The 17,571-nt window shown below is 44.1% G+C and overlaps 2 protein-coding genes and 1 long non-coding RNA gene across 11 annotated transcripts in view; 1 reads left to right on the top strand and 2 right to left on the bottom strand.

The window, feature by feature from the left end:
- PDCL2 (phosducin like 2) overlaps nt 1-1,460 on the bottom strand; it is an 88,729-nt gene extending 87,269 nt beyond the window's left edge. The window contains exon 1 of one of the 4 annotated variants that reach the window (XM_033945012.1): nt 1,317-1,460. In XM_033945012.1, the coding sequence (XP_033800903.1) occupies nt 1,317-1,322 (6 nt within the window). In that variant the 5' untranslated portion in view covers nt 1,323-1,460. Of the gene's footprint in view, nt 1-763; nt 887-1,175; nt 1,237-1,316 lie in introns of those variants that run through there. The other 3 variants (XM_033945002.1, XM_033944992.1, XM_033944984.1) reach the window with 3 other exon arrangements.
- Nucleotides 1,461-1,497: 37 nt separating this feature from the next.
- LOC117360767 lies at nt 1,498-17,527 on the top strand. Its single transcript, XR_004539510.1, has 3 exons — nt 1,498-1,635; nt 15,578-15,666; nt 17,132-17,527. It is a non-coding gene; the product is annotated as an uncharacterized LOC117360767 (long non-coding RNA).
- NMU (neuromedin U) overlaps nt 15,492-17,571 on the bottom strand; it is a 47,736-nt gene continuing 45,656 nt past the window's right edge. For all 6 annotated transcript variants that reach the window (XM_033945061.1, XM_033945052.1, XM_033945035.1 and 3 more), the window contains one exon: nt 15,492-15,724. In XM_033945061.1, coding sequence (XP_033800952.1) covers nt 15,704-15,724 — 21 coding nt within the window. In that variant the 3' untranslated portion in view covers nt 15,492-15,703. The remainder of the gene's footprint in view (nt 15,725-17,571) is intronic.

Genomic DNA, 17,571 nt, shown 5'->3' with positions numbered 1-17,571 from the left:
CACCTCTTCTCCCTTCTGTTTCCCTCCCACCTGTCCAGCAGCACCTCTCCCTTTCCCCAAGTGCAGCAGTTCTCCTTCCCCATGTACCTCTCCTCCCTTCCCTTTCCCTCCCCGTCCAGCAGCACCTCTCCCTCTCCCCATGTCCAGCAGTAACCCTTCTTTCTTCCCCTTCCCTCCTCCCCCTTCCCCATGTCCAGCAGTATTTCTGCTTCCTTCCCTTTCCTTCATCCCCCTTCCCCATGCCCAGCAGATCTCTCCTTCCTTCCCTTTCCCTCCTCCCCTGTCCAGCGGCATCTCTCCCTCTCCCCATGTCCAGTAGTACCCCTCCTCCCCTTCCCCATGTCCAGAAGTACCTCTCCTCCCTTCCCTCCCTTCATGCCTGCCCAGCAGCACCTCTCCCTCTCCCCATTCCAGCAGTACCCCTTCTTTCTACCCCTTTTCCCTTTATCACTCTTCCCCATGTCCAGCACTACCTCTGCTCCTCATTTCCCTCCTCCCCTGTCCAACAGTACCTCGCGTCTCTTTCCCTTATCCCCTGTCCAGCAGCAGCCTCGGAGGTGGGCCAGCCTAACAAAAGCCCACCTCCCCCCCCCACCCCCCAGGCTGCCTGATGGAATCACCTGCTAAACTCACGCTATTAGTAAATTTAAAGCACACAGTGAGCTGCTGCTGCTGGGGATGGGGGGTGGAGCGAGAAGACGAGGAAGGTGGGAGATGACGGCATAAGGAAGTTGGGAAACATACAGCACCAAGTGCCGCGTACCCCCTGACAATGGTACACATTCCCTGTGTTGAGAACCTCTGGGCTAGAATGTCTCTCCTGTTGCACTGGAAATGCTCTTTGCAGGTTCATTCTTCTTCCGGCCTATACTGTCACGCCTCTTTCTCTTACCAATGTTTTGTCCCTGTCACATGGCTCCCCCCCCCCCCCCCCAAAAAAAAATAAATAAATAAATTTGACCTCCTCCCCGACTTCCCTCTTGCTATACCCCCCTGTATCAGCTGCACAGGAGAGGAGATACTGCTAATCTAGAGACGACTCCGTCTCTCATGGATAATTGGCTCGTTCTGGTCAAAAGAATCAGTCAGCCACAAGAGGCGGGAAGAAACTAGCTGTTAGATGTACTTCTTCTTCCTCCTGCTGCAGTCATTAAAAAAAACAAACAAACCACAACCTGCTGGTGGGTAAGGAGGATCGATTGTGTCATACTGTCCACTTAATGGGATTCTGCAGGGCGCCCTGAATGCAAACCTCATGTGACCTGTTGCCCCTAAATCAAAGCGGGGGCGCCTGTAGACTAAAGGATAAAGATTACCTGCATGCTGGATTTCTTTTGTGGCGCCCCCAAGTAATTTACACACCGATAGCCGACTACGAGGGAGATTCGGGTAGATGGCGGCGGTTCACTTCCCGCATCCGGCTCTACTGCAGTGTGGTGGAAAACTAGCGGCACCTCCACGGGAGCCGTTAAAGTTTAGTCTTTCACGTGCCGGACCCAAGGCTTGTTTTCCTTAACGGCAAAATGCGCGGTAGATACACGCGCGTATGCATACCTACATCATGATTTCAAGTTGATTAAAACATTAATGTTGAAAACGTACCAGACTTCCTTGTGGAAATTAAAGTTATTCTAGGTAAGTAAGTAATTACTCATCACAGTTTAGACTCTAGCTAAAATAATTACTTTTCCTTTCGAGGATGCAGCAGTTTTATTCAAATAAACATAGTCTAATACAATGTTCTTCAACCTTTTTACACCTAAGGACTGGCAGAAATAAAATAATTATTTTGTGGACTGGCATCGGGCTAAGTCATGGGCCAGACCCTGCCCATCTCTACCCAATCTCCACCCCAGACCCTGCCCCCATAGTCTTAATTTGTAACACTATTTTTTTTCCATTCATATATACACACAATATAATCTTATGAACAACGCATCGATTGCACCGTGGACCGGCAGTTAAAGACCACAGTTTTGGGCCTGATGCACATGCTGGCCCTGTGGACTGGCAGGAAATTTCTGTGGACCAGCACCGGTCCATGGATCGGTGGTTGAAGAACACTGGTCTAATACAAACAGCCTTTGTAATAAACATAAGTAGAAATAAAACAAAAACATAAATGAAAAAAAATATACAGTATCTTTTTTTATTGAACTACCCCCCCCCCCCCCCATACACACACACTTTTTACAAAAGCATGAAAGAGTGGGTTCTTTTTAGCGCTGGCAGGGTACCGAATGTGCTGCTTCCAGGGTCATAGAGTTCCTAGGAGCATCGGAGCAGCACGGAGCATTCAGCATGCCAGCCGGCTAAAACCCTCTTCCATGCTTTTCTAAAAGGAGGATTAATGTAATGTAATATAGTCCAAAAAAAATGAATTATTTTTTCCTTTATGTTTTTGTATTATTTATGTATTTACTGTATATATCACTTTTAGCCTAAGTGGTTTATATTCAGGTACTCATTTTTTTCCTATCTGCCCTGATGGGCTCACACTCTTTTGAACCTGGGGAAACGGGGGATTGAATGACTTGCCCAGGGTGACAAGGAGCAGCATGGGATATGAACCCATAACCTCAGGGTGCTGAGGCTGTGGCTCTACATATTACCTTGAAGAGTGGACTAACAGGCCACCACACTTTTTCTCTCAATAAACATATGGGATGGACATAGGAGCCAGTTCTGTGGGTGTTTGAGCATACCCAGTATTGAACAAACTCCTTGACAATGTCAAAGGAGGTATAATTTTCATTGGGTTTAGCACCCCCCCCCCCCTCCAATGATTTGAAAAACTGGCTGCTTTGGTGATGGATGCAACACTACTCAAAGACACATAATAATATGTAGATAATCACCAAGGGTCAAAATTTGCCCACCAGAGCCAAGAAAGTCTTCTATCAGCAACTTATGAGAGCAGATTTTGAAGAGTTTATGATAGATGCAACAGTGCCCCAAGATTGTCCATACTGGAGTACAGTTTAATAAAACTAGATTAGAATCAAGGGAATAAGCAATTGATAATTCTAATGCAATAGGCATATTATTCCTGAACCTTTGGGTAGTCAATCTATTCCTGCGAGAATTTTTTTATCCACCTCCCATCTCTCTGTGCTGTGCTCCAATCCTCAGTTTGTCTCTCTAAATGTGAGATGATAGGAGCCTGTCTCTTATGTTCATGTTTATTTTTCCTTTATTCCATCTCCAACCTGGAACTCTGTCCGTCAAGCCTTCCTCTCATAAACACCTCTCTACAAAAAGGCATAGTGCTCGCAAATTGGAAGTCAGCATTCATCAGACCAATCTTGAAAAAAAACCAACACTCGACCCTAATATGCCTGGCAACTTTAGACCTGTCTTCAAGACCCTGGAAAAAACAGTGTTAAACCAATTATACTGCTTCATCAAAAATGTGGTATAAAGATAGACGTCTGGATGATCAATGGCCTGGATGTCCAGATAGATGATTTTCAAAAAAAAAATTCTAAATATATTTTTTTGAAAATGGACATTTTCCCCCTGCTGACTTTGGGTGTCTAGTGCCATACGTCCAAATTGGACTTAGACATATCTTTTGATTATGCCCCTCTAAGTATATTGGTATTAGATCCCTAGTATGTGTCAAATTAGGATAAATCCAGTGCAAATTGTAACCTGTTAACTGTGTATTATGTATGTTTAATCTGTAACCCATTCTGAGTTCTTTGGGGAAAATGGGATAGAAACCAAATTAAATAAATAGATTTTTTTTTTTTTCTATCTGATTGTGTGGCTTTTCAGTGATGCATAGGCTCCCAGTTCCAGGAAATCTCTGGCTGCAGGAGATCTCAGAATCTCAGGTCAGAAGTCTGTAGCCAAGGGGGCAGCCTGTTTCTCAGGGCACTTACTTGGCCAGCCTGCACTAACAGTTTGGGAGCAAGACTGCCTCATGTTCTATCTGCAGAGGGCTTGAGAGCAGGCTGAGTGGCAGTTTTCTTCAGGATCGGGGCTGACTGTATTTCCTCCCTCAGACTCTACGTAAGAGGCCTGGTAGAGGTTGAGGTCTCAGACCAGTCATGGGTCTGAGAAGCAGTCCAAAGAAACAGGCAGTCCAGTTTCCAGGTTTGTTTGAGGCAGAAGTTCTCCTAGTAAGCTAACTGCAGCTTCAACACAAACAGCTCCCAGCACTTGCATGGCAGCCTTAGAACTGAAATTGGGGGGAGGGGAGTTCTTTAAAAGTATTTTGGGGGGTTCTGGGGCAAGAGCCAGGGTCTTACCCCTAAAATTGCTAAATCCTAACCTTGTGTAGCTCCCATGGGCAGTTTTTGGTACTAAAATAACTGCTGTGATGGCCATCTTGGATTTCCCAATTAGGAAATAAAAGCCTCTGTCTACCGCAAAACACTTCGATTTAGCTCAAAATCAGATGGGATGGACACCTCGGGCCAGGATGCTTTGAATTCATGCCAGATTTGTATGGATGTTCCACATGCAGCTTGACATGTGAGGGGAGGGGGGTGCGGGAGCATCTGGCTTAGTCCCCTATAGTTCCCCAGTGACTCAAATTCCAGGTCACAATCCTGGTTAGAACAAGGAAAAAGCAATAGTTCATCCCCAGTGAAGCACAGCCACGCACCTGAAACCCCAGAAAGAGACACAGGAGCGACCACAGGGACTCCCTGGGCAACCTGGACAAAGTTTTCCTCCAGAATTCATTAATATGATTATGAAGCATATTTGATTAACAGCAGCCACATGGAAACCTCAGGAGTCACAATGATGCTGGTGCTGGGGGTCTCTCCCCCTAAGAGTGCAAGTCCATTCAAACAAAGTCATACAGAAGAGATGAGGATCCAGTCGGATGAGGACTGGAATGAGGAACATTCAGTAAATATGTCTTTACTCTCCCAGTATGGGTACTCTATATTAGGTGATTCTGCATCATGGGGGGGGGGGGGGGTATCCTGATCTGGTGAAGGTCCTGGATCTCAGAAATGACCCAATGGTATGCAGGCTGTTTAAATCATGTAGGGACTCCATAATTAAGGGATTAAAGATAGAGATTCCGCAAACCTCAGCTACCTAGTGCTTGCTCATGAGCAGCACTAAGGCTCAGACTACATGCTTTCCTTCTCATCAGGACATTACTAAAATGTTAACAGACCACTGGGAAGTCCCAGAAGGGCCTAATCGGATGCTGCCTTTAACCAGCTATTTACTCCACCAAAGGTAGATTCCCCAGTAGTGCAGGTTACCAAGTGAAGGCAGAGTAGTATTGAAAGATACCTAGGACCACAGGCTGGATTTTATTCTCAAGAGACAATTCAAAGCCACAGCCTTTGGGTTAAAGGCAGAAGCTTCACACATCGCACACGCTTGCCACTCCAAGTTACGCCATAATCCGGAGGCAGCTGCTGGATAGGATCACCAATTTCTAATGTCTAGTGTGGACTATGTAGCAGATGCTCTTTATGATCTATTCAGAGTATTGTAGCCACACTGCAGCCCTAGGCCGGGGCTCAGCAGCGCTCTCAGTGGCTACACACAAAAAGTGCACCGGCATGTGACCCGGACTGGAGTCACCCTGCAGGATTTACAAAAAAGGAACTGGAATCAAACAAAACCACAAACACCGTGGTAGCTTGGCAATAATGTAAATTTAATTGTCAGAATAGCCAAGGGCCAAAACAAAGTAAATAATGCAACTTGCCTCAGTGTTCAATCCCTGGCTTGTGGTAGTGTGGAGGATGGTAGTCTGATGGTATCCCCGCCGGCTTCCCTGCGGATGCTTCACGAAGGCGCGCATGCGCCTTTGTCACGCACTTTCGTCAGCGTGCCGTTGGCACTGCTGTCCTCAAGAGTCGGGTTCCCCGCTGGTCAGGGAGAGGGGCGGAGCAGAGCTCCCACGCTGTCTCTCCTCTGATGGTCTCTGGGTACTGCAGTCTGCCGGTGAGGGAGCCTGAAGCAAATGGCCGCGCGCTTCTGCTGCTGCTGTCCTCAAGAGTCGGGTCCCCCGCTGATCGGGGAGAGGGGCGGAGCAGAGCTCCCACGCTGCCTCTCCTCTGATGGTCTCTGGGCACTGTGGTCTGCCGGTGAGGGTGAGGGGGCCTGAAGCAAATGGCCGCGCGCTTCTGCTGCTGCTGTCCTCAAAAGGTTAGAAGGATTGTAACAAAAGAGAAGAAACTAAAGACCGAAGCACAGGGAAAGGAAATGAAGAAAAGAAAATACCAGGATTTAAATTGCATATATACTAATGCAAGGAGCCTAAGAAACAAAATGGGGGAATTAGAAGCCATGGCCAATGCAGAGGACATATACATCATTGGAGTCTCTGAAACGTGGTGGAATGAAGAAAACAAATGGGATACAGCACTGCCGGGATACAAGCTCTATCGCCAGGACAGGTCAGGACAGAAAGGAGGTGGAATAGCCCTATACATAAAAGAAAGCATACAGTCGACAAAAATGGACACAGCAGAGACAACCAACAAGCTGGAATCGCTTTGGGTTAAAATACCGGGAAGGAAAGGGCCTGAAATAAAGATGGGCCTATACTATCGTCCACCTGGGCAAACCGGAGATATCGATGAAGAAATGGAAGCCGAGATGAAGCGAGAATGCAAAAGCGGTAACATGGTTATTATGGGAGACTTCAACTACCCCGGAATAGACTGGAGTCTTGGAAGCTCAAAATGCGCTAGGGAGATAGAATTCCTGGAGGCTATACAAGATTGTTTCATGGAGCAGCTTGTTAGAGAACCAACGAGAGGAATTGCCACTCTGGATCTAATCCTAAATGGGTTAAGGGGACCTTCAAAGGAAGTAGAGGTAGTGGTACCATTGGGAAACAGCAATCATAACATGATCAAGTTCAAGGTTGAGGTAGGAATACTGAAAGGAAAGAGAACCATAGCGACAACTTTCAACTTCAGGAAAGGAAACTATGAAGCAATGAGGGAAATGGTAAGGTAAAAACTTAGGAACACTTCCAAAAAATGGCAAACGATAGAACATGCCTGGTCTTTTCTCAAGAACATGGTGAGCGAGGCACAAAATCTGTATATCCCCAGATTCAGAAAGGGGTGCAAAAAGAGTCGAACAAAAGACCCAGTGTGGATAGCTAAAATAGTGAAGGAAGCGATAGGCAATAAGAAAAATTCATTCAGGAAATGGAAAAAGGACAAAACTGAGGGGAACTGGAAAGAGCACAGGAAGTATCAAAAAGAATGGCACCGAGTGGTTCGAAAAGCCAAAAGAGAGTATGAAGAGAGGCTAGCCAGGGAAGCATGAAATTTTAAACCGTTCTTTAGATATGTTAAAGGGAAGCAACCGGCTAGGGAGGAAGTGGGACCGCTGGACGACGGAGACAGGAAGGGAGTGGTGAAGGAGGAGAAAGAAGTGGCAGAAAGACTTAACATGTTCTTTTCATCTGTATTTACAAACGAAGACACATCCAACATACCGGAACCTGAGCAATTCTTCAGTGGAAATCAAGCAGAAAAATTAACATCCATGGAAGTGAGCCTTGAAGATGTACGCAGGCAGATAGAAAAACTAAAAACTGACAAATCCCTGGGTCCGGACGGAATCCATCCAAGGGTTCTGAAGGAATTATAGGAGGAGATAGCGGAACTACTGCAGCAAATTTGCAATCTATCCCTAAAAACAGGCGTGATCCCGGAGGACTGGAAGATAGCCAACGTTACGCCCATCTTTAAAAAGGGATCAAGAGGTGACTCGGGAAACTACAGACCAGTCTGACCTCGGTTCCGGGGAAAATGGCGGAAGCACTGATAAAAGATACCATCGAGAAGCATCTAGAAAGGAATAAACTTATGAAAATAAACCAACATGGCTTCTGCAAGCACTGATAAAAGAAAACATTGATGAACATTTTGAAAGAAATGAACTTCTGATAACCAGCCAACATGGTTTTTGCAAGGGGAGATCGTGCAATAACGAACTTATTGCACTTCTTTGAAGGAATTAATAAATGGATGGACAAAGGAGACCCCATAGACATCATATATCTAGATTTCCAAAAAGCCTTTGACAAGGTACCCCATTAACGCCTACTCCGGAAACTGAAGAACCATGGGGTGGAAGGAGACGTACATAGATGGATCAGAAACTGGTTGGCGGGTAGGAAACAGAGGGTAGGAGTGAAGGGCCACTACTTGGACTGGAGGAGGGTCACGAATGAGGTCCCGCAGGGCTCGGTGCTCGGGCCGCTGCTATTTAATATATTCATAAACGATCTAAAAACGGGGACAAAGTATGAGATATAAAATTTGCGGATGACACCAAACTATTTAGTGGAGCTTGGACTAAAGAGGACTGCGAAGAATTGTAAAAGGACTTGAACAAACTAGGGAAATGGGCGATGAGATGGCAGATGAAGTTCAACGTTGAGAAATGCAAAATATTACATGTGGGAAAAAGAAACCCGAGGTACAACTATACGATGGAAGGGATGTTATAGAATGAGAGTAACCAAGAAAGGGACTTGGGGGTAATGGTGGACATGACAATGAAGCCGACGGCACAGTGTGCAGCGGCCGCTAAGAAGGCAAACAGAATGCTAGGCATAATCAAGAAGGGTATTACAACCAGAATGAAATAAGTTATCCTGCCGTTGTATCAGGCGATGGTGCGTCCGCATCTGGAGTACTGCATCCAATATTGGTCACCGTACCTTAAGAAAGATATGGCGATACTCGAGAGGGTTCAGAGGAGAGCGGCACGTCTGATAAAAGGTTTGGAAAACTGGAAAGATTGGGAAAACTGGGACTCTTTTCCCTGGAGAAGAGGAGACTTAGAGAGGATATGATAGAGACTTACAAGATCATGAAGGGCATAGAGAGAGTAGAGAGGGACAGGTTCTTCAAACTTTTGAAAAATAAAAGAACAAGAGGGCATTCGGAAAAGTTGAAAGGGGACAGATTCAAAACGAATGCTAGGAAGTTCTTTACCCAGCGTGTGGTGGACACCTAGAATGCGCTTCCAGAGGGCGTAATAGGGCAGATTACAGTACTGGGGTTCAATAAAGGATTGGACAATTTCCTGCTGGAAAAGGGGATAGAGGGGTATAGATAGAGGATTACTGCACAGGTCCAGGACCTGTTGGGCTGCCGAGTGAGCGGACTACTGGGCACGATGGACCTCAGGTCTGACCCAGCAGAGGCATTGCTTATGTTCTTATATAAACTGTTATTATTATTTTCTTAGCCTCCAAGCAAATAGGTTTTCTTGGAATCCTCCTTTTACCTCTGGTAGAGCATGGAGTTCCTCTATTCATTTTTTTCTATTATGTTCCTTACCTTGCCCCCAAGCTCTCATATTAGACATTAGGTCTAGGTTTTTGTGAGGCAACTAGAATTTTTCTGAATTCTTGGAACCCAACTCTCCATCCATCCTTTTTATTAAAGCTAGAGAGTCCTGCATCTGAGAATATGCTGCTTGCTTGTCTAAGGATAAAGCACAGATACTTACCGTAACGGGTGTTATCCAGGGACAGCAGGCAGATATTCTCACAACCTGCCCACCTCCCCTAGTTGGATTCTTCACTTGGGTATAGAATTGATGACCTCATGAGCTAGCATCAGGTAGGAAGGCACTCGCACATGCACGGTGCAGGCAGTCTAAAAACTTGCAAAAGCTTAAAGTGATATTACACTTTTCACTGTCCATACCAGGCTCTATTGCTGACATCACCCACATGTGAGAATATCTGCCTGCTGTCCCTGGATAACACCTGTTACAGTAAGTAACTGTGTTTTATAATCCTTTTGTTTTTGTTAAATACTTTACTTTGCTGTACAAGTGGATGCTTGATTATTAATGAAAAATTTCAATTAAAAAATAAGTTAAGTACTGAAGTTTGTTTAGATTTCTGCCACTTTCAACCCGTTGTGTTTGCCATAATTGATTTTAATGAGAGGTCTTACCTTATATTACTAGTGGAAGGGGTTCATCAAAAATGATAAGTGGATATTGCCTCTCCATATTTCTTCTGAGATTCAGATTGTGCCTTTCTCTCCTACCATTTCTGACTTGATTGTCCTCTGACCAACATGCTGCCTGACAGCTTCTCCACTCCAGCTCAGTTTGCTATGTACTGTCTACCTGTGCAATGCATATGTGGCTTTGAAACAAGCATTATATTCACAAACCATGACAGCAGGTGGAATAAATACTCTTCTGAACAGTTGCAGGAAAGGTTTTTGTCTGTTATCTGCAGTGAAAATAGGAAATGTTTTTTGAAAATATATATTTAATACTGTTCAAAGGAACTTATTTAACCGAGGGGTCTCGTTACCAGTCGTTTATGAGTCTTTAAAAAAAAACAAAAAAACGAGCAAACAACTTTTTCCAAGGCTCTGTAAATACATAAGCAGAAGTGACAGTGTGGAATTGGATAGTCACTAGATGGCAGCATGATCTTATACAGCTCTGTTATCTATTTATACTACAGTACTAAGAGTGTTACCATAATTATTGATCCTAATTGTTATTCTAAAAGTTACAAGTCAAGTAACTGCACATAATTTATTTTAATTACACTCATTTGTGTAGTGCTGCCAGGTATATGCAGGAATTTATATAGTAAACAATCCATGCTTCTGGATTGCTAAAATTGGACTTATACCCTATGAGGCTCATAATAAAAAAAATTTTAAAAGTCTAAAAAGTGGCCTAAATGGGTACTTGGATGATCAAAAAGCATGATCGCCCAAGTATCCATAATCAAAGCTGGTTTTAGACATATCTAAAACCATCTTAGGCCTTTCCCCTGCCTCTAAATGCATAGAGCGAAAAGAAGCATTTTTAGAGGAAGGGAAAGGGCGGGCGGTGGGCTGACCTAGACATAGGCGTACAGCAGGTATAACCAAAAGTTTAGGAAGTTGACTAGTCGGCACTTATACGTTTTGACTTAGACCAAGTAAAACAGGTATAAGTGCTGAAAAATGGGCTGCTGAGCTGATCCCTGCAGCTCAGTGGCCCCAGCAACCTGCCTACCGCCTACTGCAACTATCGCTGCAGGAGAGATGGCTCATCTCTCCTGCCGCGATGGTCATCTCCCCTGCCCATGATCCTCACCCTGAAGTGCCGCGGTTCGGAGGGGGGTGGGAGATCACCATCACGGCAGGAGAGATGAGCCATCTCCTGCAGTGATCAGCCCTCCCCCATGACTCGATCCGGGCAGGAGGGAGCCCAAGCCCTCCTGCCCGGGGGAACCCCCACTCCTCAACTATGATGGGGCAGGAGGGAGCCCAACCCCTCCTGCCCAGGCGAATCCCCTACCCCCCACCCCCACTAAGATATGGGCAGGAGGGATCCCAGGCCATCCTGCCCTCGACGCACCCCCCTCCCACAATCGCCCCCCCCCCCGCCGACCCGCAAGAACCCCCCACCTCAATCCCCCTCCCCGTAAAAGATGTCTGGATGGCCGTATTCCAAGCCCATCCATCTTGCATCCCACGAATGGCTGGCCTTAGGGCCTGATTGGCCCAGGCGCCTCAAACCCCGCCCACAGGTGGGGCCTGAGGCACCTGGGCCAACCGGAATTGGCCCAGTAGCCTTAGGCCCCTCCTGTGGGTGGGAGTAAACTGAAAGGAGTAAGCATCCCTCTGGCCAGCCAATGAAAAAGGTACTGGTGGGGTCTGGGTGGGCTTGGAGGGTGCCGGGGGATATCTCGGGGGGGTGGGGGGGTTCCAGAGGAGGGACTAAGCACTCTTCTGCTGATGATCTTTGGGGGGGTGCGGGGTTCTGGCAGAAGGGACTGGGCATTCCTCCTGCTGATGATCTTAGGGGGCATCCATCTTGCCGGGGATGTCTCAGGGGGGTGGGGTTTCTGGCAGAAGGGAGAGGGCATTCCTCTAGATGTCTCGGGGGTGGGGGGTTTCTGTTAGGAGGGAGTGGGCATCCCTCCTGCTGGGGGATGCATCAGGTTGGTGGCGGCAAGAGGAATTTGTCACTCCTCCTACCGCAAACATTCAGGGGGGGGCTTCAAGGGTTCCAGCAGGAGGGAGTGGGCATCACTCCTGCTGGTCATCTTTGCAGGGGGGATGGATGGTTTTACTGCTTCAGTCGCTAAACTGATTGCGGCAGGGAGATTCCCTTGCTGCAATCAGTTCAGCGGCTGTGTCTATTTGAAATGTAAGCCAGCATTTTGCTGGCCTACATTTTAGGCACCTTTTGTAGCCCTAAGGAGATGCCCAGGGCCGCCTAAGCTTGCCAAAGGCCACTTCCGGGCGAAGCCACACCCACACCTAGCCTTGGGCAAGTTTAGGCGGCCCTAGGTGCCTCCCTAGGCTCATGAAGACGCCTACAATGTAAACTACCCGCCTTTAGGTGTTTTTTTTTATTTTTAAGTGTGTCCTGATTGGCTGATTAGACAGCAGTAGGATGCCTAACACTGCCTACAATTGGGATGCCATTTATAGAATTTACTCCCATGTGTCTGTAAGTGCTAGCGCCCTAATTTAATTTTTTTCATGGCCATGCACTAAGGGCTATTCATTGAAAAAAATGAAAAATCAGCCACTTTATTGCTGTGGTAAATATGATCTTAGCAGGTGGGAAAATCCTGCCTAAGGGCAAACTAAGGCTTCTTTCTACCATGGCTGGCTTAGTACAGTAAAAGAATCCCCAGTCAATAACAAAAGGTTAATACAGTAGCAAGAAGTGGCCTGGAGCCAATTCAACAGTGTCACATAGATTTATTTCAAAGGATATTAGAAGAGAGTTCATATAATCTGAGAGGTGGGATGTCTTCATCACATTAACCACTTATTCATAAATGAATTAGAAAGAAAAATTACAAGACTCACATTCCTATAACAGTGGATACAACTGAAAGTTACCAGCTGTTCTCAAATGAGAACTGTGGGTTGCGAACCTACACTCAGCAAGTCAAGTACTTATGCTCAATGCACTGTTTCCTGCACTTTCTTCAGGTAGAATGGGGTAGGCAACTACAGTCCTTGAGGGTCACCCAGTTAGGGTTTCAAGATTTCCCCTGTGAATATGAAAGTTTCAAGTTTAATAATAATTTGATGTATCACTTATCGTAATACTAAGGGATTATGCAAAATACAATAAAATCATGGGATACATATAATTAAAAATGCATAAAGACAAGACATGGCACAAAAGGGTAAAAGTAAACTACAATAAGATAAAGTAAAAGAACATAAAAGGGTTACACAATAGGAAAGGAAGGGTAAAGTTCATACTATCTATTTCAGTTGAGAGCAGAGAAACTAATATTAAGATAAGACGTATCAATGTTCAAAGGCATCTCTGTATAGAAACTTTTTAGCAATCCTTTAAATTTATCTAAGTTAACTTCTTCCCTAATGTAAGTGGGCAAGGTATTCCAATTATGAGGGGCGATAATAGCAAAACAGGTTGTACAGCGAGTGCCAAATGTCTTAAGAGTAGGCATGAACAGGAGGTTTTGGGAAGAAGATCTAAGAATTCTAGTTGGATTGTGGGGATATCTATAATGGAAGCAGTATATCAAATCAATCTCACACATATTCACTAAGAAAATCATAAAAACTTTACTGAGTTGTGGCTCTCAAGGACCATAGTTGCCCACCCCTGATCTAGATTCACATGTTTTGATGCTGTAATTGAATAAAGCAGAAGATTTATTGTACTGGATGATCCACATAGGGCCCCTTTTCTAAAGCCATAGTAGCAATGCTGCTGCAGCAAATGCACCAAAGCCCATAGGAATTGAATGGGCTTTGATGCATTTACCGCAACAGTATTGCTACCACAGCTTTAGAAAAGGGTCCCTTAGTAGTCAGTAAAATGCTTGATATAAAGTTTACAATCAATACACTTACTTTGATTAGGAAATTGTTTGAGGAATGCCTGAAACTGTCAATGAGTATCTTACACAGTCATTAAAAATAACATTAAAGATAATAACTAATTTTAAATACTAGTTGACCTAGGTAAAATGACCTATCTGACAATTTAGCCTCCGTATGCTTCATATTGATTGTGATAATTGTATTATGCAGGATATAAGGGGGGGGGGCATAACCAATATGTATTAGATACAATTTTAGTTAAGACCTTATAAGACACTAATATTATATAAAAAGATGTAGCTGAATAGTAGAAATGCTTCAGAAACTTGTGACACAGCATAGTATAAATAGCATGCAGAGTACATATTTTTCTTAATGGAACAATATTTTGGTTTAATGTCTGGAACAAGATTCTGGAGCCATAACATTACAGTTCCCGAAATTAAGCTAAAAGTCACACTAACATATTTGTCGCTTATAGAGTTAGGGGAAATCATGTGACTATAACCATGTGATTGTAGCCTACAGAAGTGTATTGTCTAGCAAATGAGAAAGTTTCTGTAAACTAGATATTTGCAATAGAATAGTTCATGTCTGCAAGGTCAGTATGATCTCAGTGAGCATGTTGTTCACTTCCTTCTATTGTGAACAGGTGAAACCAATAGCATGTGATGAGTTAAGTCATTGTTCTAAGGAAAAGTACAAATGAAGTATAATTAACAGGAAACCATGTGACTTGAATAGAACCAATAGAATATTGTTGAAGTATGCAATTTGTAAATGGCTTGTAATTGGAAGATATACCAACTATATATGTTTAATAATTAATTAATTGATGATGTCATTATCCCAATAAAATGGCCAGTCACTGGTAATTCAAGGAAACTTTGGCTGTCAGCTTACCAATTTCAGTAAGCGGTCAAATGCTCCTCAAGGCCTTGATTATTAACCACATTTTTGTGTTAGATTTCTTGCTTGATCTCCTCTGAGATAGATTAAGAACTTAGGGATATATTTCAGAACTTAGGGGCATGTTTGTAGCCTGTCCACATAGGTATTTAGACCAGTTTTAGCCAAGTATAAAAGACATAGGACTCTTTTTACAAAGGTGTGCTAAGCGATTTAGTGCACGCTAACCATGCACTAAACGCTAACGCGTGCATGTTAGTCTATGGGCATGTTAGCGGTTAGCACGTGCGTATATTTAGCACATGCTAAAACGCTTAGTGCACCTTAGTAAAACAGGGGGATAGTCCTAGGACAGTGGAAAGGGTTGTTTACTTGAAGGAAAATAAGCTTGCATACTTGAGATTTTGAAAAGTATGCCCACTATTTTTCCTCCTTTCACTGTTTCTATTAATAGCAAGTATTAAGTAAACAAGTATTAAGTAAATAGCAAGTATTAAGTATTAAGTAAACTTTTAGCACATGTAATTTATGCTAGCCAATGTGAAAATATGCTGGAAGTTTGTGTCCAAAAATTACCCATGCACTTTGCAACTATATAGAGTATTTGAAAATTTCCCTTCAAAGTATTATTATTTAAATATACTATGATAGATGTCCTTATTTACAACAGAAAGTTATATACAGTGATACTGTCAGAGATAATGTATTCTGCATTTATAGAGCTTATAATTTTATTACTTACAGTTGTAATTATACCAGAAGGAAACATTTAAATAATTTTAATATACTTTTAATATATCCAAGAAATGAAACATTTGCAACCAAAAACAGCAACTAATTTTCAAACATTTACATTCTAGAATAAACTTAAGAACTGTACACATTGGAAGGATCATATATAACAGAAAATGAGTCCATTTAATCTGTTTTCCTACATCCTTGCTTCCAGGTAAAATGGATCAATCTGCATGCCCACAGAATTGCTTCTAGGCAAAAGAATCAAAAACCTTAAATAAAAAAATCTTGATGTTAGATGATGATATAAATCCATAAAGTTTGTTCAGACAGATAAAATATTTTTATAGACTACTTGTTTTATTTTATCAGAGAGCTGAAATTACTATTGGTCTCCCCTAGATTAGATGTTCATCTTACAATGCAAAATTTGCCCATAATTCTCCAGAGTCACAAAATTTACCTTTTTCTGCAAAGCAATATAAATATTTGGCTAAGTGGGCTGGCAGAAGGTAAAGCCAGTGCAACTATGGAACATGAGAATAGTCAGACCACTGGTCCATCTAGCCTAAAAGTTCTCAACACTATATACCATTTTGAGCCAATCAGGGCCTTAGGCCCTTCCCACTGCATCCCAAGATGCACTGGGAGGTAGAAGGCCCATCAGTTGCAATACGTGACCATGTAGGCAGGAAGAAGTGGGCTTCTCTCATGCCGATTTTGCATCGGAAGGTACATGGGTGTCGGGTGACGTGGGGGACGGTGTTGCCTCGTGTCAGGTGATGTGAGGGGGTGTTGCCTCATGTCAGGTGGTATTGGGGGTGTTGCCTGATGTCAGGGGTGTCGGGTGATGGGGGAGTCCAGGAATGTTGTGGGATGTGGGAGGAGGGATGTTGGGGGGGGGGGGGGTTGGGCCTAAGGCTGCAGTTGATCCTGGCAGGGGAATCACCTTCAGCTGAGCTGGCAGGAATCCCCAAACCTACTCAGCTGATGGGGATTTCTCTGCCCCAATCAGCTGATGGCAAGACCTCAATGTGCTGTTTTTCCCCCTGTCTCTGGGTGGTGGGAGGGGGTTGTGATTACTGGGGGAGTAAGGGGGGTCATGCCATAAACCCTCCAGTGGTCATCTTGTCAGCTTTGTCACCTATGGGGCACTTAGACCTGTTTAACTTTGGTCTAAGTCCCGGCATATAAGTCCTGCCTAGCATGTCCTGGAAAAGCTTTGATTATTGCTTCAGGATGTCCAGGTGGAAACCCGCCTGTTTCCTGCCTATAATACACCTCCCAACATGCCATTTTGAGCTCTGGATGCACAGCAGCTTAGAAGTGCTGCTGAATGTCCAGAAAGTTTGTTTTGATTATTGGCACTTGGACATCCATGCTATTAGGACATCCAAGTGCCGACTTAGGCAGGGATTTAGACATTTTAAAGTTTTGATTATGCCCCTCTATGTGTATATGAAAAATGAATGGAAGAATTTGCATTATAATTAGTAATGGGGGTGGGGTCTGGGGCAGAACTTGAGTGGGTCTGGGACGGAGCTTGGGCAGGTCTGGGGCGGAGCTTGGGCAGTCAGTAGTGGTTGGGGGAACTCAGTTGATATTTGTTAGACTTATGGGGTACTTGGCTTGAAGAAGTTGAGAAACACTGATCTAGCCCACTATCCTCTTTCCAACAGTGGCCAATCCAGATCACAAGTATCTGGCAAAAACCCAGATGGCAGGGGCTCCATTAAGTACATAGGATGAAGAAGACCCGATCCATGCATCTATCTCTCAGAGTATGATCTGTGCATTGCCTGATATCCTGTGATGTTTTTGTGAGACTAAGAACAGTGCAAGACTTTGGATACAATGTGGCTCATGTTCTCTCAGGGTTTCCGCAGCTGGCATTGTGCTTGTTGCAGGTTTCCGGGTCTTGCTGCGCCATTTTTTATTTTTTTATTTTAGCTCATTAGATCTAATCGGAATGTAAATATACATTTGTTTTTAATGTTTTTAGACTCCTAATGCAGGCCTTCGGCAGCAACATGAATCATGTTGAGTCATCTCGAATTATCCAATAAATTCATCTTTGCTTACTCCATTAGTCTTTGTCTCCTTCATTGTGGAATTGTTT

This window comes from Geotrypetes seraphini, chromosome 1, assembly GCF_902459505.1.
Source record: "Geotrypetes seraphini chromosome 1, aGeoSer1.1, whole genome shotgun sequence".
NCBI lineage: Eukaryota > Metazoa > Chordata > Amphibia > Gymnophiona > Dermophiidae > Geotrypetes > Geotrypetes seraphini.
The sequence above is the reverse complement of the archived record's forward strand: the minus strand, read 5'-3'. Positions and strand labels throughout refer to the sequence as shown.